This window comes from Callithrix jacchus, chromosome 1, assembly GCF_049354715.1.
Source record: "Callithrix jacchus isolate 240 chromosome 1, calJac240_pri, whole genome shotgun sequence".
NCBI classification, from domain to species: Eukaryota; Metazoa; Chordata; class Mammalia; order Primates; family Cebidae; genus Callithrix; species Callithrix jacchus.
In genome coordinates, this window is record NC_133502.1 from 158,393,109 (window position 1) to 158,418,352 (window position 25,244).

The 25,244-nt window shown below is 41.3% G+C and overlaps 1 protein-coding gene across 17 annotated transcripts in view; it reads left to right on the forward strand.

The window, feature by feature from the left end:
• PALM2AKAP2 (PALM2 and AKAP2 fusion) overlaps positions 1–25,244 on the forward strand; it is a 527,870-nt gene that overhangs the window by 363,263 nt on the left and 139,363 nt on the right. For all 17 annotated transcript variants that reach the window (XM_035305215.3, XM_035307774.3, XM_035251605.3 and 14 more), the window contains 1 exon segment: positions 11,483–11,568. In XM_035305215.3, coding sequence (XP_035161106.3) covers positions 11,483–11,568 — 86 coding nt within the window.

Sequence of the window (25,244 nt, forward strand, 5' to 3'; positions counted from 1 at the left end):
GGAGGCTAAGGTGGGAGGATTGCTAGAGCCCAGACATTCAAGGCTGCAGTGAGCTATGATTGCACCACTGCACTCCAGCCTGGGTGACAGACAAAAAAAAAAAAAAGGTCTATTCTAGCTGCCCAGTGTGCATGACCTTGTGAGTTAGTAAGGACCATGACCAGGAAAAGGCCATGTGAAGGCCATGTCATCCATCATCTTCTTAGAGGACTTCGTAGAGGACTTCGTAGAGGAGGCTTCTATCCTGATGGGAGAGCAGCTTAGGCAGCCTCGAGGCCCCTTCCACTCCAATTTGGGAAATATTTAATGAGCCCCCACCATGTGCCAGCCCAGACTATGCTGACTGAGGCCTGGGGTGGGACAGCAGAAAGACAAACCTATCTTCAATGCTCTCTGGCTGGGTGTGGTGGCTCGTGCCTGTAATCCCAGCACTTTGGGAGGTTGAGGTGAGCACATCAGCTGAGGTCAGGAGTTCGAGACCAGGCTGGCCAACATAGCAAAATCCTGTCTCTACTAAAAATAAAAAAATCGGCTGGGCTTGGTGGCATGTGCCTGTAATCCCAGCTACTTGGGAGGCTGAGGTAGGAGAATTGCTTGAACCTGGGAAGTGGAGGTTACAATGAGCTGAGATGGCGCCACTGCACTCCAGTCTGGGTGACAGAACAAGGCTCTGTCTTAAAACAAAAGAAAATTGTGCTCAGGGTCTCAACACCCAGACGTAGTCTAGTGACAACATGGCTCTGGCCTCTCCAGTCTAGGGGGATGGACTGAGGCCTGGGACCATCTGTTCCCAGTGTCCTCCGCCTTCTCTCCTGTAGCATTCTTCTTTTCTCCTTTGAGCACTCCCTGAAGTTCCTGTCACCTAAACCTGCCTTCCCAGAACTAACACTTCTCATTTAACAGACACTTAGGTGAGACTGACTGCGGATCCGGCCCAGTTCCTGCCAGCAGGTGCTTCGGCTGGAGAAGGGCCCGCTGAAGCAGCATTAACCAGCACACACCGTGAGACACATGTCAGGGCTCTCCCTGCCCAGGCCCTAATTTGTGTCCCACTAAATGGGGCTGTGATCAGAACTGTGAGTTCCCAAAAGAGGGTGGAGGTGGAGATGTCACACTGGGGCTGAGCTAAGACACCACCATGGAGGAGCTGGCACGAGAAGGCTGAGTCCCAGGATCCCCTGTATTCTTAACTTACACAAATTTCAGTGTAGGGTCTTTCTTTCTTTCTTTCCCCTTCCTTCCTTCACACAAATGTGAATGTAGTATGTTCCTTCCTTCCTTCCTTCCTTCCTTCCTTCCTTCCTTCCTTCCTTCCTTCCTTCCTTCCTTCCTTCCTTCTTCCCTCCCTCCCTCCATCCATCCCTCCATCCATCATTCCCTCCCTTCCTTCCCTCCCTCCCTGTCTCTCTCTCTCTCTCTCTTTCTTCACAAGATCTTACTCTGTCGTGCAATGTTGCAAACACAGCTCACTGCAGCTTCTACCTCCTAGGCTCAAGTGATCCGCCTGCTTCATCCTCCTGAGTAGCTGGGAATACAAGGCTTAGACCTGTGTCACCATGCTCAGCTCATTTTTTTTTTGGTAGAGACAGGGTCTCGCCATGTAGCCCAGGCTAGTCTTGAATTCCTGCTCAAGTAATCCTCTCATCTCAGCCTCCCAAAGTGCTGGGATTACAGGCATTGGCCACCATGCCTGGCCCTGAGTGTATATTTCTAACTAAATTGATGAGAACAAGAGAGGAAAAAACTAGAAATTAAAAAAAATAAGTGAGTCTGTCTACCATTCCAATCTACATGTGCATCCTCTTGTGACAGACCAGCTCTACTAGGTGCTTAACTGATGGCCACCAACCTATCCCTGTCTTTCTTGCTGGTCAATGTCTTGTTTCATTCCTTTGTTCATCCTCCAGGTGGCCATGTGCTCAGGGAAGGCTGAGACCTTCCTCAACCCAAGGGGTTAAACCTGGATCATTAACTTCAGGTCAGTTTTGATGATTCTATTCCCTTTCCCTTATTGGTTTAGGAATAGGTTTATGCCGTATTTTTGATCAGTGACACTTTGAGGGTCAGCTCTGCTGAAGGGTCAGCTTTGGGGAAGGCTTCTTTATTCTTAAAAAGGGAGGAGAGGAGAATTCTCTTTTTTTCTGTCTCTGAACATTTTCATGACACATGGAACTGCTGTGTCCATCTTGGAACATCAGAGGAAAGCCAAGAGAATTGCAGAGAGGTCAAACTGAGGCCATCAGGCCATTGAGCCACTGAATTAGCCACCTCTGGTGCCATACTACCTTGGAACTTCTTGTTAGATGAGCCAATCAATCCTCTGTTGTTTAAGGCTCCATTAAATAGCCTTTCTACTACCTGCAGGTAAAAGCATTCTAAATGATATAGTATGAGGACGACTGTTCTCACAGTTGGTTTCAGCTTCTTGTAGCTCTCAAAATCTGAGCATCAACAAATCCAAAGAAATTCTAGAATTTCAAGATATATATTTTTATACAACATGATCGTTAGTACAAGCCAACAACATCATCTGGTATTTAACATAAGAAACGGAGGTCTGGCTGGGTGTGGTGGCTCATGCCTGTAATCCCAGCACTTTGGGAGGCCAAGGCGGGTGGATCATGAGGTCAAGAGATCGAGACCATCCTGGTCAACATGGTGAAAACCCGTCTCTACTAAAAATACAAAAACTTAGCTGGGCATGGTGGTGCGTGCCTGTAATCCCAGCTACTCAGGAGGCTGAGGCAGGAGAATTGCCTGAACCCCGGAGGCGGAGGTTGCGGTGAGCCGAGATTGCGCCATTGCACTCCAGCCTGCATAACAAGAGCGAAACTCCGTCTCAAAAAAAAAAAAAATTAGCCAGGTGTGGTGGCAGGCATCTGTAACCCCAGCTACTCGGGAGGCTGAGGCAGGAGAATCGCATGAACCCAGGAAGTGGAGGTTGCAGTGAGCCGAGATTGTGCCACCGCACTCCAGCCTGAGCAACAGAGCGAAACTCCATCTCAAAAAAAAAAAAAGAAAAGAAAGAAAGAAAGAAAGAAAGAAAGAAAGAAAGAAAGAAAGAAAGAAAGAAAGAAAGAGAGGTCTGTTCCTTGGCTGGAATTTTCGTGTTTTAGTATGACATTATATTGTACTTATTGGGAGATTTAAGATTCAAGAGCAGTTTTGACTATGCGGACTTCCACCTTTTCCCTTTAGAATCTAATCCTCTCCTGAGACACTACTTTAGGGAACTGAAAGGAACTTTCCCTATCACCCTGTGAAGGTTCACTAAAAAAATCAACTCACAAAAAGCAGACTAACTGGTGGTGGAAAGGCATACAAATGTATTTAACACATCCATGGGAGGGAGCCTTCAGAAGGAATACCCAAAGATATGGGGGAAATTGTCTATTTTTATACTTAGGTTCAACAAAGTTTAGACAGCCATGTAGCTCTAAAAAGGGTATGATGATCTAATGTTAACAGACAGAGTGAGGAAACCCAGCAAGGTCTGTCTAGATTCTTCTTGAGCATGCGTCCTCTAAGCATGCATTCTTTTCTTCTGGGTGTGGGGGTCTTACGACCTACAGTCAAATAGGTAGGTCAGATAGGCCGGGCGCAGTGGCTCACTCCTGTAACCCTAGCACTTTGGGAGGCCGAGGTGGGTGGATCACCTGAGGTCAGGAGTTCAAGGTAGGTCAGATGATTTCTTTATGGCCGGTTGTTACACAGAAGGGTGGTGGGAAAATTAGTTACACTTGTAGGTTTTATGGCTGGCTCTGGGGGAAAACGGGTTCTGGTTTCCATGACTTGCCTTGAGGAGCAGGGATTCTAGTTTCTATGGCTAGCCGTGGGGGAGAATGAGACTGAGAGACAGGAGGACAGAATAATGTCAGAGAAAAACTGTTGTTTCTGAGGTTTTCATTTTGGGGCATATTTTCTGAGTCCCAACACAGCTAAGCCATGCAACTCGGCACAGTGGGAACAGAGAGTGGCCCAAAAGGAGTAGAAAGTATAAGCCATTCAAGACCAGCCTGGACAACACGGTGAAACCCCATCTCTACAAAATAATAATAATAATAATTTATTTAAAAAAGAAAAATTACAGGCCATTATAACCTGATTGAGGAGACAAAACAACTGTCGGGATTGATTTTGAGGCTAGATTTATCCAAAGCAAATTTATCCAAAGAAGTCTCTATCATGGGACTTGGAGGTTGATGGGGAGGGCGAGTCTGGAGGGGCTCCTTCTTCTCATGAGGCTGGGCTAGGCTACGCTGCTGTAATAAACCCCAATTCTGTGGGTTCAAATAACAGCAGTTTAGTTCTCACTCATACTACACGGCCATGGTGGGTTGCTTGTGTCTCTGTGCTGCACTGTGCTCACACTGGGGCTTAAGCTAACAGAATTGCCACTATCTGGGATTGCCAGTTGCTGTGGTATAGGGTAGGGTCATGTGACCAGTTCTGGCCAATGGGTGTCGGCAGCAGAGACATCTATTACTTCTGGGCTAGAACATTTAACTGCTGATGTAGGACATCCTGCTGCCCACACCCATTGGCCAGAACTAGTCACATGACATCACCAACTCTAAGGAGACCAGGAAGTGAAATCCTGTTACATGTCTCATGGAGAAAGAACTGGGAATATTTGCATGACTGGCACTAATGACCGACCACAAGTCACCCTCTTTGTCCAGTGATCCAACCAAAAATGAGCGAGAACAAATTTCCACTCTCTTACACATTAGGATCCATTCAGACTTGTCTTTCTCTCTTACTATGTTTTCACCTGGTGGTGCCTGGTGATTCCAGAAAGTGTGGGTACAGTCACTGTCCTTCCATGCAGTGCTACCTTCTCCCTCTGAGGCTTTGACCCTTCATTCTTACTTTTATTTTATTTTTAGTATTAACCAAGGTCAGTGCCAAGGAAGTTGCCCAGTAATTTTTTCTGGAATGCCATCCGTTGCTGCCTCACCAGGTCTCTTTAGCCACCTGACCCCTTCATTGTTTAGGTTACATTGTCTCCCTTTGTTCAAAGATGCAAAATTATTTTGTCTACAGGTTACTCTACTCAAACTCTCATGGCTTCCTGCTACCAGCCCAGATCCCTCTCCCTGCAGATCTTCATGTGTGTCCCTGGCTTCTCCAGCCGGGGCCTGAACTCAGCTCCTTTGTTTTGGTGGCACAGCCCTGTCTGTCCTCACATGCACTCTTCCCAACAGAAGTCAGTAGCAGAGAGGGGAGCCATGTAAGTCAACACAGCACTCCCTGTGAATGGAGACGCAGATGTTGGCGCTAGGGAATTGGAAGCCTGGGCTAATGGACTTGCTCTTCTGACTGTGCAGCTAGATGAGAAGGTGTATAAAAAGCGATAAAAAAAATTCATGGTAGTTGATTTCATTTATTCCTGAGAGGTCTTTATAAAGCTGTTCCTGATGGACTATTTATAAACATAACCTCAGCTACACTAGACAGGTCTCAATTGCTCATATTGCAGGGAACTGAAAACTTAATTCTTTTCTGGGTGAAAGATGTATTTTTTCCTCAAGATTTGGTCTTGTATTTTAAAAATTGAATAAAACTTGTAGTTGTGTTGCTAGAGATTATAGGAATAATATAAATATAATTTCTCTTCTCAAAGACATTATAAATAAGAATTTCAGCAAAGTGAAAAGGGGCATTGAAGAGGAAAATGGTTGTTTGAAAGTGTAGTATGCAGAAATATGTATTTCTCACTATGGATAGAATACGCAATTAATATACACATATTTATGTATAGAATATATAGTTAATATAGCAATATATGATATATAATATATATTATATAAATTCTCTACATATGTAAATTCTATATATAGAATATATACATTCTCTATATTTCTCTATGTTCTTTTTTTTCCCACTCATGGCCCATTTTTTGCTGTAGTAATATTTCTGTATGTTCTATACATTCTATTTCATATATATTCTATTTATATATTCTATAAATATACAAAAGTATATTTTGTATATGCTTTTCTATATTCTATATAGAGAATATATAGAATATATACTTCTCTCTGTATATTCTCTATATAGAATATATATGTATGCATAGACTATATATAGATTTTTATATGTATAGAATATATATGCATTTATATATGGAGAGAATATATATAGGATTTATATATAGTTCTATAACATATATATACTTTTTTCCCCAAGTTCTTAGGTCAGATGCTTTTTATAGGTTCTTCCCCTAAAACCAGAGGAAACTGTGTTTGTGTAACTAATAATAGAAATACTTCAGCCTAGAATATCTGTCTTTTACAATTGAACGTCTAAGCTGTGTAAATATAAATGTTGGTGCTAAAGCTATAAACCATGGATCTTAGTTGAGGGGAAACTCTTGTCAGGAACTCAAACATGAAAGCAGATGTTAAAAGTCATTGCTAAAATGCTAGAGCTGGGGGGATTACAAATCAGCATTCTAAGCTGTCCTCCTACCCACTGGTGGCCCAGCGTATTACATGTTGGTGGAATGGAAATCACCATTTTTGAAAAGGGCAGTGGCATATTCATATGCATAAGCATCTTCCTATAAAGAAGTGTCTGTCATTTGCTGTCTCCAAGTCCTCAAGATGACAGGGTCTCCTTCCCCTTGGTATCCAAATAAAATTGGCCTGTCAGCTACTGTGTGCAGTATGTGGGTTAAGTGCTTTCTCCAAGATTCTCAGCATTGTGTCCTCCTTCGATTCCACATTCTCAGGGAGCTCCCATGGGCACACAGCTGCTCACTTCTTTCCATCCCCAAATCCAAATGTGGGATGTCATTCAGCTTCCAACAGACAACTCTGGCACAAGATACTGGCGTAGAACAGATCTCCACCATAGGTGCAGGAGTGAGGGAAGAATTACATCATGACACAGCATAATAAATAATTTTCAATGAATTTGTAAACACCGCTGTTCTGAAAAGTCCTTTTTAGGCCAGGCACAGTGGCTCACATCTCATCTTTAATCCCAGCACTTTGGGAGGCTAAGTGGGGTGGATCACTTGAGGTCAGGAGTTCAAGACCAGCCTGACCAACATGGTGAAATCCCATCTTTACTAACAATACAAAAATTAGCTGGGTGTGGTGGCAGGTGCCTGTAATCCTAGCTACTTGGGAGGCTGAGACATGAGAATCGCTTGTGCCTGGAAGGCAGAGGTTGCAGTGAGCTAAGATCATGCCACAGTACTCCAGCCTGGATGACAGAATGAGACTGTCTCAAAAAAAGAAAGTCCTTTTTATTACCCCCCTGGGAATTTCTTACTGCCAATTTTTGCCCTAACTTCTTTCAATTTCTTTCCCTCTTCTAACTGCACCTCTTCCTATCTTCCTTCTATGATGTGGGACCTCCCTATTCACACCCAAATGGTCCATGGGGTTGCTTTGTTCTCCAAAATACAGTTTCCTCCTTGGAAGGAATTTTACACCTCTAGCTTTCTTTTTTTTTTGAGACGGAGTTTCGCTCTTGTTACCCAGGCTGGAGTGCAATGGTGCGATCTCGGCTCACCGCAACCTCCGCCTCCTGGGTTCAGGCAATTCTCTTGCCTCAGCCTCCTGAGTAGCTGGGATTACAGGCACACACCACCATACCCAGCTAAGTTTTTGTATTTTTAGTAGAGACGGGGTTTCACCATGTTGACCAGGATGGTCTCGATTTCTTGACCTCGTGATCCACCCGCCTCGGCCTCCCAAAGTGCTGGGATTACAGGCTTGAGCCACCGCACCCGACCACCTCTAGCTTTTAAAATAACATTTCTGTTCTCACAACTTATCATCAGGATTAATAACATTTTTAAACTAAAGTGTTATTACTAAAACATTTTAAACTAAAATAGCATTTTTAAACTAAAATGCTATGTCTGTTTTCTCTCACTCTTGCTATGAAATGTTATCTAATTTGAAGGGTTTTCTTGATGGAAGACTAAAATGTTGAGACAACAGATATATTTATGTCTCACATCTCCTTCTTGTGGCCATATAGCCTTTAATAAAGAGAGTATTGCTTACAAAAGGAATGATTGTATAATAGCAGAGAAAAAATTCTTTCCAAAGTGAAATTATATATAGAGATGAGAACCAAGACTGATAAATGAAACATTTTCTTTTTTGAGATGGTGTTTCATCTTGTTGCCCTGGCTGGAGCACAATGGCCGATCTTGGTTCACCACAACCTCTACCTCCCGGGTTCAAGCAATTCCCCTGCCTCAGCCTCCTGAGTAGCTGGGATTACAAGCATGTGCCACCATGCCTGGCTAATTTTTTGTATTTTTAGGAGAGATGGGGTTTCTCCGTTTTGGTCAGGCTGGTCTTCAACTCTCAACCTCAGGTGATCCACCCACCTTGGCCTCCCAAAGTGCTGGGATTACAGGCGTGAGCCACCAGACCTGGCCTTAAATGAAACTTTTATATGCAGAATTATATTTGCATAGTTAAAGGTAAAAACACTTGACCCATATGATTTTCATTTATAATTTTGGTTAGCTATTGTTACAATAATGCTGCTTGACAAACCATCCCAAAACTCATTGGCTTTTGTTGTCGTGTATACACAGTTGGCTGGGGGTTGGCTGATCTAGACCTGGCTGGTATTCTAGGTGCAGAGTGGATCCAGATCTGCTCCCTAGGACTCTCATTCCCTTGCAGGCTAACTGGAGCTTGCCCTTCTCATGCTGTAGCAGAAGGGCAAGCCTCACCCCATAAGCCCATTTCAAATCTTTGTTTGCATTATGCCCTCTAATATCCCTTTGGCCAAAGCCAACATCAGTGAGACAGAGAAGACCATTTTTCCCACAAAAAAGAGGAGAAGAGTGAATATTTGCTGAACAGTAATTCAGACTATCGTATAAGTGAAATATCATCTGATTGTTCATCATGCCCAACATCTGTGTCTCTCTGCCAGCCAGATCCAACAGGTGCCAAAAGTGGCTTAAACCAGGTTATTAGTTGGTTAAAAGCAAAGTATGTCAATGAAATAATCTATTCATGTAGGAGCAAAGATTTTTCTTCCAGAAACATGCATTTAAGACAAAGCTGACAATCTCCTTACAGCAGTTTCTTGAGAAGAAAGTGTAGGTCAAGGCACAACACTCCTCTGACCCACTCTGCAACCTAGTCAGAGAGGACAACTATTTGCACCATGCAATGAATTAGAGCCCACAGGTCTTGAATAATTCATTGTGCATGTATCCTATGAAATGAGGCTCTCAAGGATTATAACCAGTGCTAATATGTTAAAATGTAATGTCATATTTGTTTGTTTAAAGCATCATGTAATTTCAAGCAATTATTACTCATTTATCACCTATTGTTCAGTTGATTCTTACTAGAAATGCTGGAGTATAGCAATCTTACACATCTCTGGGTTCTTGATTTAGCACAGTCTGGTAGAAAGCATCTCATGGGACAAACCAACTCACTGTCTGTTTTTGTAAATAAAATTTTATTGGAATGTATCCATGCCCATTTGTTTCTATGTTGTCTGTAGCTGCTTTCACTCTACAAGGGCAGATTGAGAAGTTGCAACAGAAATGCAATGAACTCAAAGCCTAAAATATTTACTATGTGGCGAACAGAAGAAAAATGGCCAACCCTAATTTAACACAATGCTAGACAGTTGAAATTTTGGAATTTGGGTTATTCACACAGTTCTGGGATAAATATTGTCCTTAAGTTGTCATTTGATAACTATCCAAATATTTAAAATATTTCTTAGGAAAATCAATAATGTAAACAAATATTACACAGATAATTTTAACCTCCTTAAGAAAATAATCTTTTTAATATATTAGGTTATAAGCACTTATTTCCAAGTGGACAGTTATTATACCAATCATAAAATTTGTATTTGCTTGGGTTTTTTTGTTTTTGTTTTTGCTTGTTAAAGGGGACCCTGCAAAACTATTGAATATTGCTTTATTAACCTTTAAGGGGATTATTCTTCATGCAATGAACCTATGGTTTTAAAAAATATATACTGGCTAGTTGGGCGCAGTGGCTCACTCCTGTAATCCCAGCATTTTGGGAGGTCAAGGCGGGTGGATCACCTGAGGTCAGGAGTTCAAGACCAGCCTGGACAACCTGGTGAAACCCTGTCTCTACTGAAAATACAAAAATTAGCTAGATGCGGTGGCTCACATCTGTAATCCCAGCTACTCAGGAGGCTGAAGCAGGAGAATCACTTGAACCTGGGAGGTGGAGGTTGCAGTGAGCCAAGATTGCACCACTGCATTCCAACCTGGGCAACAGAGCAAGACTCTGTCTCAAAAAAAAAAAAAAATATATATATATATATATACACATACATACACTTCTTCAAATTTTTCACTAATGTATATCATTTTAACTCTATTCACATACATAATTGCATCTGAATTGTACAATTTTACTATACTGTGTTCAAAGGTATTTGAAAACACCACACTGGCCCCTGATCTCTTCTTTGATATTAGAGAAAATGAAATCTTGTGTTTTGCCAGATGTCCACTCTTGGAGACAATCTGGTAGCTTTAGGAGAAAGAAACATTTCTAAAGACTTGGAGAGGGAGCATGGGCAGATTTTAAAAGTGACAACACATTCTTAGTTATTTTCGGTAGGTATGTGGAATTGAGAACACAGGAAAATCTGGGGTCATATCCATTGGTTATTGAATTGGATGTGTGTTCTGGGATTCACTTTAAAGCCCCAAATGCAACCTAAATATGAGGCCTGAACAGGAGAAGAAGAAAGAGTTCATTCATGGCTGGGCGTGGTATTTCACACCTGTAATCCCAACATTGGGAGGCCAAGGCAGTCAGATCACCTGAGGTCCAGAGTTCAAGACCAGCCTGGGCAACATGGTGAAACCCCATCTCTACTACAAATGAAAAAATTAGCTAGGTGTGGTGGTGGGTGCCTGTAATCCCAGCTATTCAAGAGGCTGAGGTAGGAGAATTGCTTGAACTCAGGAGGCGGAGGTTGCAGTGAGCCGAGAGCACACCATTGCACCCCAGCCTAGGCAACAAGAGTGAAACTCTGTCTCAAAAAAGAAAAAAAGAAGAAGAAGAAGGAGGAGGAGGAGGAGAAGGAGGAGGAGGAGGAAGAAGAAGAAGAAGAACAAGAAGAAGAAGAAGAAGAGAAGAAGAAAAGAAGAAGAAGAACGAAGAAGAAGGAAGAAGAAGAAGAGTAGTTCATTCCAGCCTCTTCTCCACCCTGGACTAGGAATAGCTCACTATAAGATACAGAACTTAGACAATGGATCCTAAATTGGAAATTACTTAAAAACAAAAGAAATGCTAGGAGACTACACCCCTGAAGGGAAGTTATCCTGGCCCACTAACTGCGAGATAGGTACAGGGCTATAGGTCATCATCAGCTCCCTTTACAAAACACATGGGATTGGAAACTGAGAAATAGCAACTATGTATCCACGTCAGCTGAATCACTTGGTTCAAATGGCACTTTTTTTTTTTTTTTTTTTTTTCAGGAGTCGGTTGGGAGAATATGCTGCTAAAGGAATGTGAATCAGCCTCGAATGTCAAGGAAACATCCGACCCAGACATGGCTATCAAGGTAGGGGATTCTCTTCAGGTTGATTCTCAAAGTGCATCTCTCCAGTAAAGGCAGCCTATGGTATGTTTCTCTGGGGGCAAAATGAATGCTACCAATCCACCTTGCTGGAGTTCTCCCTCTACTCACTAAGGTCTTAGGGAAACAACCATTCATAAGATTTTCTGAAATTTGGGATCTGGTCTAAAGCCATACCACCCTGAACATGCCCAATCTCATCTGAAACTTGGGCTGTGGATTAGGAAACCTCTTAAAAACCAGAATCTAAGATATGATTTCCAATGGGCCTGTCGTAGGGTCTTCAGTGACTATCTACATGTAAGCTGTTTGTAAATGGTAACCCCCATGGGACAGTGAAGCAAATCTGAAAATTCTAAGCTGAGAATTCAGGCCCCACTGTGCATTGTGAGGAAAGGTCAGAGAGGCATAAAGTAACTTTGATCTTGGCTCAAGATTTCCACTGATGTCAGCGGGAAGGCAGCACTTGGCCCACTCCAGCTGGAATGCTAATGGCCAAAGGTTTACAAAATGAGTCATCTGGAAATCTACTTAACTATCAGTGTTCAAATTAAATGCATCAAAATGTAGTCATTGGCCAGATTAAGGAATCTGTAGCAAAAGTTATCAGAGACTCAGCCACTTCCCCTCTGTAACGGGATTAGACACAAAGGAATGGTCTTCCTCTCTTAGAACTCCGCTTGCGTATTAGTTAACAAAGGATGAGGGTGGGAGGGCTTTCTAACATTCTTGCTTGAATAATTATAATTTGAATATATGCCATCTATGAATTTTTCATTGAAAAACAAAAGGTAACGTCCCGTTTTATATAGAGCTATAACTGGAGCTCTCTTGGATTTATTAGTAGAAGTTGTACAAAAGAATATACAGGATGGATTGACTCAAGTTCTCTTTTGTAATGTGAAGGCTAAACTTGGGTTATCTATGTTACAGATGGTAGAGAAAGCAAGCAAATTCTACCACGGTAAAGCTAAATGAAAGTTAGGATGAAGCCCGATTAGTTAAAAGTCACCTAATCTCAGTAGTAACTATCGAGAGCTGAAAGAACTATAATTATAGTTTTGTAAGACAATAATATAAATTGCAATGATGTGTTGGTATTTTATGGCTATTATTGCAATGATTGATAAGTTTGAGTCTGTGACCACATTAACAAAGGGGAATGGGTGCTGATAGTAAAAACTGATGGATTTAGATTTGGCATCTCAAAATCTGTTATCATCTTGAGAATTAGCTTTTGAGGTAAGTTGCTAGTGGGAGAGGAGACCGTATGTTGCCAGTCTAGCTGCAGATGTGGTACAGACAGACATTTAAGTAGTCAGAAAGACTGCAGTTGATTTTTATAAAGGCAAATGGCATATTCTCATAGAAGCAAGTCTTGTCCAAATCCCATTTGATAAGTTTACGACTTAACCAGCTACTCATCCGTGGCACCAGGACCTTGACTGAAGTTGTATTTGGGTCCCACTAGTTCAGACATCATTCTCAATCTCCCTTTCTTTTTCATTAAATGAATACTTGAGAATTTTTTTTTAAATAAGAAAAGATTTCTTTTACCCCTGCCCTACCCCACAAAGATTATTCATCCATAAGAACTGAACTTAACCAAAACACCAAAAGCATTGGCAACAAAAGCCAAAACAGACAAATGGGACCTAATTAAATTCCACAGCTTCTGCACAGTAAAAGAAACAGTCATTAGAGTGAATCGGCAACCAACAGAATGGGAAAAATTTTTTGCAGTTTACCCATCTGACAAAGAGCTGATATCCAGAATTTACAAAGAGCTAAAACAGATTTACAAGAAAAAAACAAACAAGCCCATCCAAAAGTGGACAAAGGATATGAACAGACACTTTACAAAAGAAGACATACATGAGGCCAACAAACATATGAAAAAATGCTCATCATCACTGGTCACTAGAGAGATGCAAATCAAAACCACATTGAGATACCATCTCATGCCAGTTAGAATGGCGATCATTAAAAAATCTGGAGACAACAGATGTTGGAAACGATGTGGAGAAATAGGAACACTTTTACACTGCTGGTGGGAGTGTAAATTAGTTCAACCATTGTGGAAGACAGTGTGGCAATTCCTCAAGGACCTAGAAATAGAAATTCCATTTGACCCAGCAATCCCATTACTGGGTATATATCCAAAGGATTATAAATCATTCTACTATAAGGACACATGCACACAAATGTTCACTGTAGCACAGTTTACAATAGCAAAGACCTGGAACCAACCCAAATGCCCATCAATGATAGACTGGACAGGGAAAATGTGGCACATATACACCATGGAATATTATGCAGTCATCAAAAATGATGAGTTCGTGTCCTTTGTAGGGACATGGATGAACCTGGAAACCATCATTCTCAGCAAACTGATACAAGAGCAGAAAATCAAGCACCGCATGTTCTTACTCATAGGCGGGTATTGAACAATGAGAACACATGGACACAGGGAGGGGAGCACTACACACAGGGGTCCGTTGGGGGGAAATAGGGGAGGGACAGTGGGGGGTGGGGAGTTGGGGAGAGATAGGAGATAGCATGGGGAGAAATGCCAGATATAGGTAATGGGGAGGAAGGCAGCAAATCACACTGCCACGTGTGTACCTATGCAACAATCTTGCATGTTCTTCACATGTACCCCAAAACCTAAAATGCAATAAAAGAAAAAGAACTGAACTCATTCTGAGGAATAAATACCATACATTTCAAGTAGTTGAGCAAAATATAAATTAATTAATTAATTAATCATTTTAAGGCAGAGTCTTGCTCTGTCACACTGCAACCTCCACCTCCTGGGTTCAAGGGATTCTCCCACCTCAGCCTTGCAAGCAGCTGGAATTACAGGCATGTGCCACCATGCCTGGCTAATTTTTGTATTTTTAGTAGAGACACGGTTTTACCATGTTGACCAGTCTGGTCTCAAACTCCTGGCCTCAGGTGATCTGCCAACCTTGGCTTTCTAAAGTTCTGGGATCACAGGTGTGAACCACCACACCCAGCCAGCAAAATAGAAATATATTTAAATACATCAATAAACCCCTGCAAATATCCTAGAGTTCCTCTCTTAATGTCAGTTCCTTCTCACCAAGGAATTTATGAATGTTCTAGGTAGGCGTAACTGTGGAAAAGCTTGCGTTTCTATCTTCCCCTTTAGGTTTCCCAATTATGAAGCAGTCATTGACTTTTTTCCTTTGCATATCATGTGGTTTCCCACCCCACACTGCCTTACATTACCCATCATGTCTTTAAATCCAAATTGAAGTATTATTTTTTCTGCTCCACTTCACTAATCAGAGAAATGCAAATTAAAACCATGATGAGATACCATCTCACTCCAGTCAGAATGGCCATTATTAAGAAGGCAAGGCAAAAAGTAACAGATATTGGCAAGGATGCCAAGAAAAGGGAACAGTTATACACTGTTGGTGGCAATGTCAAGGAGTTCAACCCCTATGGAAAACAGTATGGAGATTTCTCAAAGAACAAAACTACCATTTGACCCAGCAATGGATAACTACCCAAAGGAAAATAAATCATCTTATCAAAAAGACACCTGTACTCATATGTCTGTCACAGGACTATTCACAATAGGAAAATCATGAAATCAACGTAAGTGTCCATCAACAGTAGATTGGATAAAGAAAATGTGCTATATATACACCGTGGAATACTACCTAGCTATATAAATAATGAAATTATGTCCTTTGAAGCAACATGGATGCAGAAAGAGGCCATTATCATAAGTGAATTAATGCAGAAACAGAAAATCAAATACTGCATGTTCTCCCTTATTAGTGGGAACTGCTACGATGGGAACAGTAGAAACTGGGGACTCTAAAAGAAGGGGCAGGAGGGAAAGGAGAAAGTGTTGAAAAACTCCCAATGGATACTATGTTCACTGTTTGGGTGATGGGTTCAGTGGAAATCCAAGTCCCAGCATTATGTAAGATACCCATGTATCAAGCCTGTACATGAACCCTCTGAATCTATAATAAAAAATTAAAATTAAATAAAAAGAAGTATTTTTCTCTCTGTATATAACTGTCTGGAACTCATTAAGCACAGATTCTCCCTCTAATATTTAGCTACAGCTATTCCTGTTTCTAATAGCTACTTCATATTTCCTTGCAATATCAACTATTCCTGCCTTTTGCCCCGAGAAAACAAAATATTCTGTTAATGAAACCTGATTCACTGACACTTTTCAAGGGAAATAGCAGCAGCAGAAATTACAAAGATAGTGGGTTTCTTCCATATTGCTCTTCTTGAGACAGATGTATCTATCTTAGTACTTAGAAATTTTCTTTCTGAAAAAGAAATACAATTTTTTTGCTATATCATTTATATTTATATCAATATATTTATTGATAATAGATAATTATCAATTCATAATTATCTGAATGTAGGTTTGTCTATTACATGTACCAGTTTTATGCCATGTCACATTTTGAAATGACAAAGTCATGCTTCTAAAAATACATATGATCCAGAAGAGTGAATTCATTCTTAAACAAAGTTCTGTCATTCTAAGGAACATCAAACTAAAAACATTTACATTTAAAACAACCTCTAAATGCTCTGTTGTAGGTAGGAGCATCTTATGAACCAATTTTAGATTACTCGGGGTAGCGGGTTAAACTGTGAAACACTGTTGCCCCTAAAAGAAGATACGACTGGGTCCTAGCTTGTTGATATGGTTTGGATTTGTATTCCTGCCCAAATCTCATGTCACGTTGGAGGAGGGGCCTGGTGGTGGGCGATTGGACCATGAGGGTGGATTTCCCCCTTGCTGTTCTCATGATAGTGAGTGAGTTCTCATGAGATCTGATAATTTGAAAGTGAGTGACACTTCCTCTTTCACTCAATCTCTCTCCTAACACCATGTGAAGAAGGTGCTTGCTTTCCGTTTGCCTTCCGCCATGATTGTAAGTTTCCTGAGGCTTCCCAGTCATGCTTCCATTTAAGCCTGTGGAACTGTGAGTCAATTAAACCTCTCTTCTTCATAAATTACACAGTCTCAGGTAACTATACTGCAGCGTGAAAATGGACGCTGCACCTGTGCACACCTGTGAATGTGACTTATTTGGGAAAAAGGTCTTTGCAGATACAATTAAGAATATTGGCTGGGAATGTTGGCTCATGCTTGTAATCTGAGCACTCTGGGAGGCTGAGATGGGTGGATCACTTGAGGCCTGGAGTTCAAGACAAGCCTGGCCAACATGGTGAAACCCCGTCTCTACTAAAAATACAAAAAAATTAGCCAGGCATGGTGGCACACACCTATAATCCCAGCTACTCACTAAGCTAAGGCACGAGAATCATTTGAACCCAGGAGGTGAATGTTGCAGTGAGCTGAGATCATGCCACTGCACTCCAGGCTGGGTGACAGAGTGAGACTCTGTCTCAGAAACAAAAAATAATAATAATCTTGAGATAAGATCATCCTGGATTTACCAGATAGGCCCTAAATCCAATGACACATGTTCTTGTCGGAAATCCAATGACACATGTTCTTGTCGGAGACAAAAGAGGACACTCATACACAGAGAAGGCCATGTAAGGAGACAGAGGCAGGTTCGAGTTGTACAGCCCAAGTCAAGAAACACGTGGATCCACCAGCAGCTAGAAAAGGCAAGGAAGGAGTCTTGTCTAGAGTGTTTGGAGGAAGAGGAGTGCAGCCCTCCTGACACCTTGAATTGGGAGTTTTGGCCTTCAGAATTGTGAGAAAATAAATTTCCGTTGTTTTAAGCCACCAAGTATGTGGAAGTTTGTTATGGCAACCCTGGGAAATGAATGCACTCAGATTCTGCCAAGAATCACACCTACACTTCTTGAATGCTAATGCCATAGAGGCTGATAAACCAATATTATGCAGATCTGTCATAATTTTCTTATTTTACTCTACTTACCCTTTACAAATTGTTGTTACCTTTTCTTGTTTTAGGAGAATCACTAATTTTTTTTAGCCTGTATCATCACCCTTCACTAGAAGAAAAAAGTAGTCGCATCTCAGAATAGCTGCTATTTGATATCTTAGTCTGTTTTCTTGCTTGGTCCAGACATTGAATTAAAACAAAACAAAAAAAAACAACAGGTATGAATCAGTATTTCTTAAAATGCCTGACCCTGAGAATCACCTGCAACAATGTAGAAAACAACAATAACACAGCTTGTCAGACTTCTTTCAGAATTCAGATTCAGAAGACCTGGGCTTGAGAATTAACATTTTAAATAAGCACTCCAAGTGACTTTAATGATTAATTTTGGAAAATGTGTCTTAGCACATCACTAATGCAGTATGGGGGTGCTCATGTGAGCCCTACCATTGCTCTTGGCCTTCTAGTTGTCCCGTCAATCTGAGACAGGATTTGGGTTCTTTCCTATTCAGTGCCCTTTGATTGCTTCCCATTTCAACACTGAATAAGGCTCAGGCTTCCCCTGGCTTCCAGACTTCCTTACTCTTAACTTCAAATTCATTTCTAGCATTGTCTTTCACTGTGTCTCTCTCTGTACCCATTCTTGCTCTCTTTATCTAGTCTATTTGTAGCCTGGATACTGTAACTTTTTTTTAAAAAGGCCAAGCTGAGCTGAGCGCAGTGGTGGAAACATTGCTTGAGCCCAGGAGTTCAAGCCTAGCCTGGGCAACATACTGAGACTCCATCTCTAAAAAAATAAACAAAAAGATCAAGCTGATAATGTCCCTCTGCTAAGGCCCTGCTGGCCTTCTCATGGCTCCTGGAACAAAGACCAAACTCTTGCAGGCGCTGTGTTTTTTAAAAGCTCCTGGCTTTCATTAACTTCTTCCTTGATCCTCCTGCTCTCCCTCTCTCTTTTTCTTCCTCCCTCTCTCTTTATATTCACATCTTTGGCTCAAATATTTCCTCCTCCAGTGGCACTTTCTAACCAGCACTGCTTGTTTCACATTCTCGTAGGACCTAAGGATTCTCCTTCATAGCCAGTCACGTCAATAACCATAGGTGTCCGGCAGGTGTGGTGGCTCACACCTGTAATCCCAGCACTTTGAGAAGCCAAAGTGGGCAGATCACTCGAAACCAGAAGTTCGAGACCAGCCTGAGCAACATGATAAAACCCAGTCTCTACAAAATACAAAAAAAAAATTAGCTGAGTATGGTGGCATGTAGCTGTAATCCTGGCTACTTGGGAGGCAAGAGATGGGAAGATCACTTGAGCCCAGGGAGGTTGAGGCTGCAGTGAGCTGTGATAAAATAAAAAATAAAATAAAATAAAATAACCACAATTGTCATTGCGTAATATCCAGTTGCCCTTACTACAATATCATTTCCATAATGGCCATTGTTCTGTTTCATTTTTTACTTGTTAGAGGCTCTAAATTGTAGTTCTTTTTTTTTAAACACAGCTTTATTGAGGATAAAATTTACATGCCATACAGTTCCCCCAGATAAGTGTACAGTTCAATATTGTTTCATAAATTTACTAACCATCACACAGTCCAGTTTTACATAATTTACTAACCATCACACAGACAGTTTTAGATAATTTTCATCACTCCAATAACATTCCTCGTGTCCTCTTATAGTTAATCTTCGTTCTACCCCATCCTCAAACCACTCATTCTTTTCTGTCTTTGCAAATTTGCCTGTTCTGGACATTTCATATAAATGGAGCCATACAACATACAGTGTTTTGTGTCTGGCTTAAGATGATGATGATTTTTTTTTGAGGTTTATCCATGTTGTAGCCTTAATCACTGTCCTTTTTATTCTTTTAAAGGCAGAATAATATTTCTTTTAATTGATATGCCAGGCCAGGCGTGGTGGCTTACACCTGTGATCCCAGCACTTTGGGAGGCCAAAGTGGGTAGATCACTTGAGCCCAGGAGTTGGAGACCAGCCTAGACAACGTGGTGAAACTGTGTATGTAAAAAAAATGCAAAAATTAACTGGGCGTGGTGGCGCACATCTATAGTTCCAGCTACATGACAGGCTGAGGTGGTAGGCTCACCTGAGTTCAGGAGGTGGAGGCTGCAGTGAGCCATGATTGTGTCAGTGCACCCTTTCCTGGGTGATTACAGAGTGAGACCCTGTTTCAAAAAACAAAACAAAAAAAGATATGCTAGTGTTTTGGGGTTTATTTTTGTTGTTTTTTTTAGTTCATTCACAAGTTGATGGATTTTGAGGTTGTTTCTACTTTCTGGCCGTAATGCTGCCATGAATAGTCACATGTGAGCCTTTATGTGAACATAGGTCTTCCTTTGTCTTAGAATTGTACCTAGGAATGGAATTGCTGGGTCATATGGTAAATCTGTGTTTAGCTTTTTAAAAAACTGTCAGACTCTTTTCAAAGCATCTATACCACTTTACACCTCTCCAGCAATGAATGAGGCTTCCAAGTTTTCCTCATCCTAGCCAATGCTTGCCACTGTTCATCTTTTGATTACAACCATCCTAGTGGGTGTAGAGCAGTCTGCATTTGTGGTTTTGGTTTGCATTTCCCCGATGGCTAATGACACTGAGTTCTTTTCATGCGCTTATTGACCATTTGTATGCAGTTAATTTTTAATGGCTTGGTTTTTTTTGCCATAGTTTGTTCAATTACTAAATTGAAGCACTCTCTCATTGCAGCTGCTCAGTCAGTGTTTTCTGAGCGAGGGACCCTCTTCCTGACTGTGGCGGGAGGTGCACTCAACCCACCCTTCCCCTTTAACAACACTGCCCTCTCTACCACTATGTCCCTCTGCAGGGGTCGCATCAATCTCTCTTCTTTCTATTACTTTTCTCTCTCTCTCTCTTTTTTTTAGACAGGGCCTCACTATGTCACCCAAGCTGGAACACAGTGCAATTATGGATCACTGCAGCCTCAACCTCCTGGGCCTAAGCCATCCTCTTACCTCAGCCTCCTGTGTAGCTGGGACTATAGGCGTGGGTGTACACCACCACACTTGGCTAATTTTTAAATTTTTTGAAGACATAGGGGACTCCCTATGTTTCCCAGGCCAATCTTGAACTCCTGGGCTAAAGTGATCCTCCTTCCTGACAGGAACTCCCTATGTTTCTCAGGCCAATCTTGAACTTCTGGGGTCACGTGATCCTCCTTCCTCAGCCTCCTAAAGAGCTGAGATTATAGGTATAAGCTACCACACCCAGCCATTCTCTCTCTCTTTTCTATTTTCCCTTCACATCTTAGCCTTTTTTAAAAAAACATTATTTTTATTTGCCTAATCAATGATATTTTTATTGTGGTAAAACATATATAACATAATATTTACCATTTTAACCACTTTTAAAGGGTACCTGTCTGTGGCGTTAGGTACATTCAAAGTGTTCCACAACCAACATCATCATCCATTCTTCTCCAGAACTTTTTCAACATCTTCTTCATCTCTACCCATTAAATACCAGCTCCCCATTCTCTCCTACTCCAGCTCCTGTCAACCATCTAAATGTTACGTTTTACACCCATAATGTATTACTATTTAATTGCCTTCTCAAAGAGATTTTTAATATGTTATGTTAATAGTAAAAAGCCAGTAAGACCAGATGCAGTGGCTCACTCCTATAATCCCAGTACTTTGGGAGGCCAAGGCAGGTGGATCATTTGAGGTCAGGAGTTCAAGACCAGCCTTGCCAACATGGTAAAATGCCGTCTCTACTAAAAATACAAAAATCAGCTGGGCATGGTGGCATACACCTGTAATCTCAGCTGCTCGGGAGGCTGAGGCACAAGAATCGCTTGAACCCGGGAGGCAGAGGTTGCAGTGAACCAAGACAGCGCCACTGCAATCCAGCCTGGGCACAGAGTGAGACTCAGTCTCAAAAAAACAAAAAACAAATACAAACAAAAAACAAAAAAGCCAGTAAGGTGGCTATACCTCAAAAATAAAGTAGGAAACTGCCACATGCTAGAATTTTTTTTCTTTGAGATGGAGTCTTGCTCTGTTGCCCAGGCTGGAGTGCAGCAGCCTGATGTCAGCTCACTGCAGCCTCCCCCTCCCGGGTTCAAGGAATTATCTGCCTCATTCTTCCAAGTAGCTGGGATTACAGGCACCCACCATCACACCCAGCTAATTTCAGTATTATTAGTATAGATGGGGTTTCCTCATCTTGGCCAGGTTGAGTCTTGAACGCCTGACCTTGTGATCCACCCGCCTCGGCCTCCCAAAGTGCTGGGATTACAGGTGTGAGCCACCATGCCCAACTCACATGCTAGATTTTTAAAGAAATTGCCGGTCACAGAAGTTCCTTTGTTATGTGAATTGAACTGCCCAGGATCCGCATACTGGAAATGTCTTGGCCTTATCCAGCTGGTGCCTTGCTACAAGTCCCAAATCACACCTGCTTGGCTCTGCATCATTTTCTTGAGTTTTGTTGATCCAACGACTAGACAAAATGACATCAAATAATCCACGTTGAAGAAATATCTCTAAGATAAAAATGTTGTGATTTGGCTGTCATTTTCGTCAAATACACCAATAAATCCTAAATGCTCTCATTACCTTGCCCTCTTGTCCTGCCTATGCTAGGACTAAAAACTAAATGTTTGCAAAAAGGAGTACAAAATATTTCATTTAGCACAGCAGAATTTCCCTCAGAATGAAATCTGCTATTCTTATTTACACGTGCAATATTTCTCCCTTACACTTGAACAAGAAACGAAGTTGGTACCCCTTAGGCAAGCTAGAGAGATTCTGGCTGTAAAACCATTTGAAAAGGGTACAATTTCTGTTCAAGGACATGGGAAAGCCACATTTAAAAAAGGATGTAGCTTCTCTACACTTAAAACTTGTTGGAAGAGAGATTATCCTCCTAGCAGGGCAGATGTTTTCTATTACAAAGGAGGAAAAGCATTTAGACTCTTCCGGTGGTGAACAGAGGCCACAGATTACAGCTTTCTTTGGCCTTTGCTTTTAAAACACCATTCTGCTGAAGGCCTTTTGTTGCCAGTGGTGTCCAGCCAGTTGCCCTTTGTATTTGATGATGACGACATTGAAAGGAATTGTTTTGTGCAAGGACTCTGGACAAAAAAGAGACATTTGGGGCAGAAAATCTTTCTACATTGTGTACGTACATAAAGATTGCTCTAAATTTGCTTCTTTGTCAAAGGATATATTTTTGTAGATTAAAAAGAATCCTGGAAACCATTTAGGGTAGTAGATCTCAGAGGGGGTTTGGCAGTGGTGGGTAGGAGGCCTGTCTGTACTATATCAGTCAGTTTTTATAATATCCACCTTTGAGAATCACTGTCTTGAATTTTCTTTAAAATGACTATGAAGAGCTCTTTTGTAAACTGTCATAAACTATATCAATAATGGTTATTTATTATTCCTGTGTGCTACTCGCTACTTGTCAAATAAGATAAATGTCAAAGAAATAAAGTCAAAACCATTGACAGCTTTCAATGATCTATGTATCGATAAGGAATATTTGTGGCAAGGAGTAATCTCAGGTGACTTCTTCATTGCCATTTTATTTCTTCATCGTGTTCTCTTGCCAACAATAATAGCTAACATGGGTTGCACATTTGCTTTGAGCTGAGTACTGTGCTACACATGTACTATATAATCCTCCAGACGACCCTGCTAAGGAGAAACTGTTATTAATCCCATTCTACAGATATGGCAACTGTGGCACGGTAAAGTAACTTACCCAAGATCTCAAAGTGAGTGTATGATGGAGCCAGGCTTTGAACCTAGATGGAAGGACACCTTGTAGCCTCTCTGGGTATTAATTAGTGCAAATTAATTTTTGTATTAGTTAAAGCAGAGGAGCTCCAAGGACAGGGCAAGGGTAGCTCAGTCAGATAAAACACTAGATGCCCAGTTCAATTTATATTAAATTGCATGGGACATACTTATATTAAAAAACAATTTGTCATTTACCTAAAATTCAGATCTTACTGGGTTGTGTATTTTTATTTGCCAAGTCCAGTGGCCCAAGACAAGAGGAGCGTTGCAAAGAAATTAAAGGGAATTGCTTAATGTATTTTGATTATTGTCCTTTGGGATTATTTCTGGTTTTGGAGTTTTGTTTTTTAAACCAAGATTTTTTTTCATTTTAAGCATGACAATATATTTTATTAAGCTTTAAACCAGACAGATACATACTTTAAGGACCTGTAATATGCTGATAACCTATCAAGGGACATCTCTTTTTTCGTTTTTTTGAGACAGAGTTTTGCTCTTATTGCCCAGGCTAGAGTGCGATGGCACTATCTCAGCTCACCACAACCTCCACCTCCTGGGTGTAAGTGATTCTCTTGCCTCAGCCTCCCTAGTAGCTGGGACTACAGGCATGTGCCACCATGCCCAGCTAATTTTTGTATTTTTAGTAGAGACAGGGTTTCACCACGTTGGTCAGGATGATCTTGGCCTCCTGACCTCGTGATCCAACAACCGGGGCCTCCCAAAGTGCTGGGATTACAGGCGTGAGCCACCACGCCCGGCATCAAGGGACATCTCTTGATACATTTCTTTGGTAGGAATCAAGGCTTCCAAATCTGAGCTGCACGAAGATTTGTACTTCATTGGTTTCTCTAGAAAGTGAAACTATGAGAAACACTATCCCCTATTTGTTTGTTGATTGTTTTTTCTTTTGAACAACAGCAACAACAAAAACCCTTTAACTCCATCTGGGTATATCATGACTTTTTGGAAGCCTTATTCTAAGATCTTCTTTTTAGTTGGCCTGTCAGTGTTAACCTAAGTTCATTTCTGCAGATAGCTTCATTATCCCAATGTTTAAAATGTTGACAAAATAGTCTTGTGCTTTTACCAACTCCTGCTTGGTAAAATCCCCTATCTCTGAGTGGTCACCTCCTAAAATAGATGACATGGGCATGGGCATGGCTGTTCCTAGCAAAAGTTCTGACACATTCACAATTGCTTCCTGAAAACATCTGTCAATTTCCTTCTATGCACATTTTGAACATTCCAGCAGTGGGAATGACTAATGATGCTAAAGCGCTAGAAATTGTCATTTGTTGCTGTTCAGTATGTCAGAGCCTGATTGCAGATAAGCCTCCTATCTTAAGAATGATCTGTCTTAATCCAACTAGTTTTGCAATAAGGCTCATTTGCAAGTACCAAAGTCTATGACTTGTGAAGGAACCAAGCCACACAAACCAAACACAGAACCCACTGGCAGAAACCACTGGCTTTTAGTGCTACTGGAAGGTAGCCAACCTGGTCTCCTGGTCTCATTTAGGAAAGGAACCAGTTTGTCTCTCTGGTGAATGTCTGAATAAATTACCATTCGTGTCCCTGAGGGTTTAAAACAATCACAAATTATTTCTGAAATCCTGGGTAGGACTCGTGTGGCTGCTTATAAGCCTTGTCCTTCTGCAATGGGTCAGGTATCAGAAAGCACTCATAAATCAGGATCATAGTTCTCAGAAAAAGTTGTTGGATTCATAGAGTAGGGGCCAAGGGAATACTTCCCCTTTGCCCTCTGAAAATCAGTTGACATTAGACAGATTCACAGGAGAAATAGCATAGAAATTTACTAGTGTGCAAAGAGAAAATTACATACAATGGGGTACAGATGACTATGTACCCTTCTTCCTAGAGGAAATGGAGATACGAACTGTGGAGATAGGAAGTAGCGGGGCAGTAAATGATTTTTAGGGGAATTCAATGGGCTTGGAGAACAAACAGTGACCTGGGA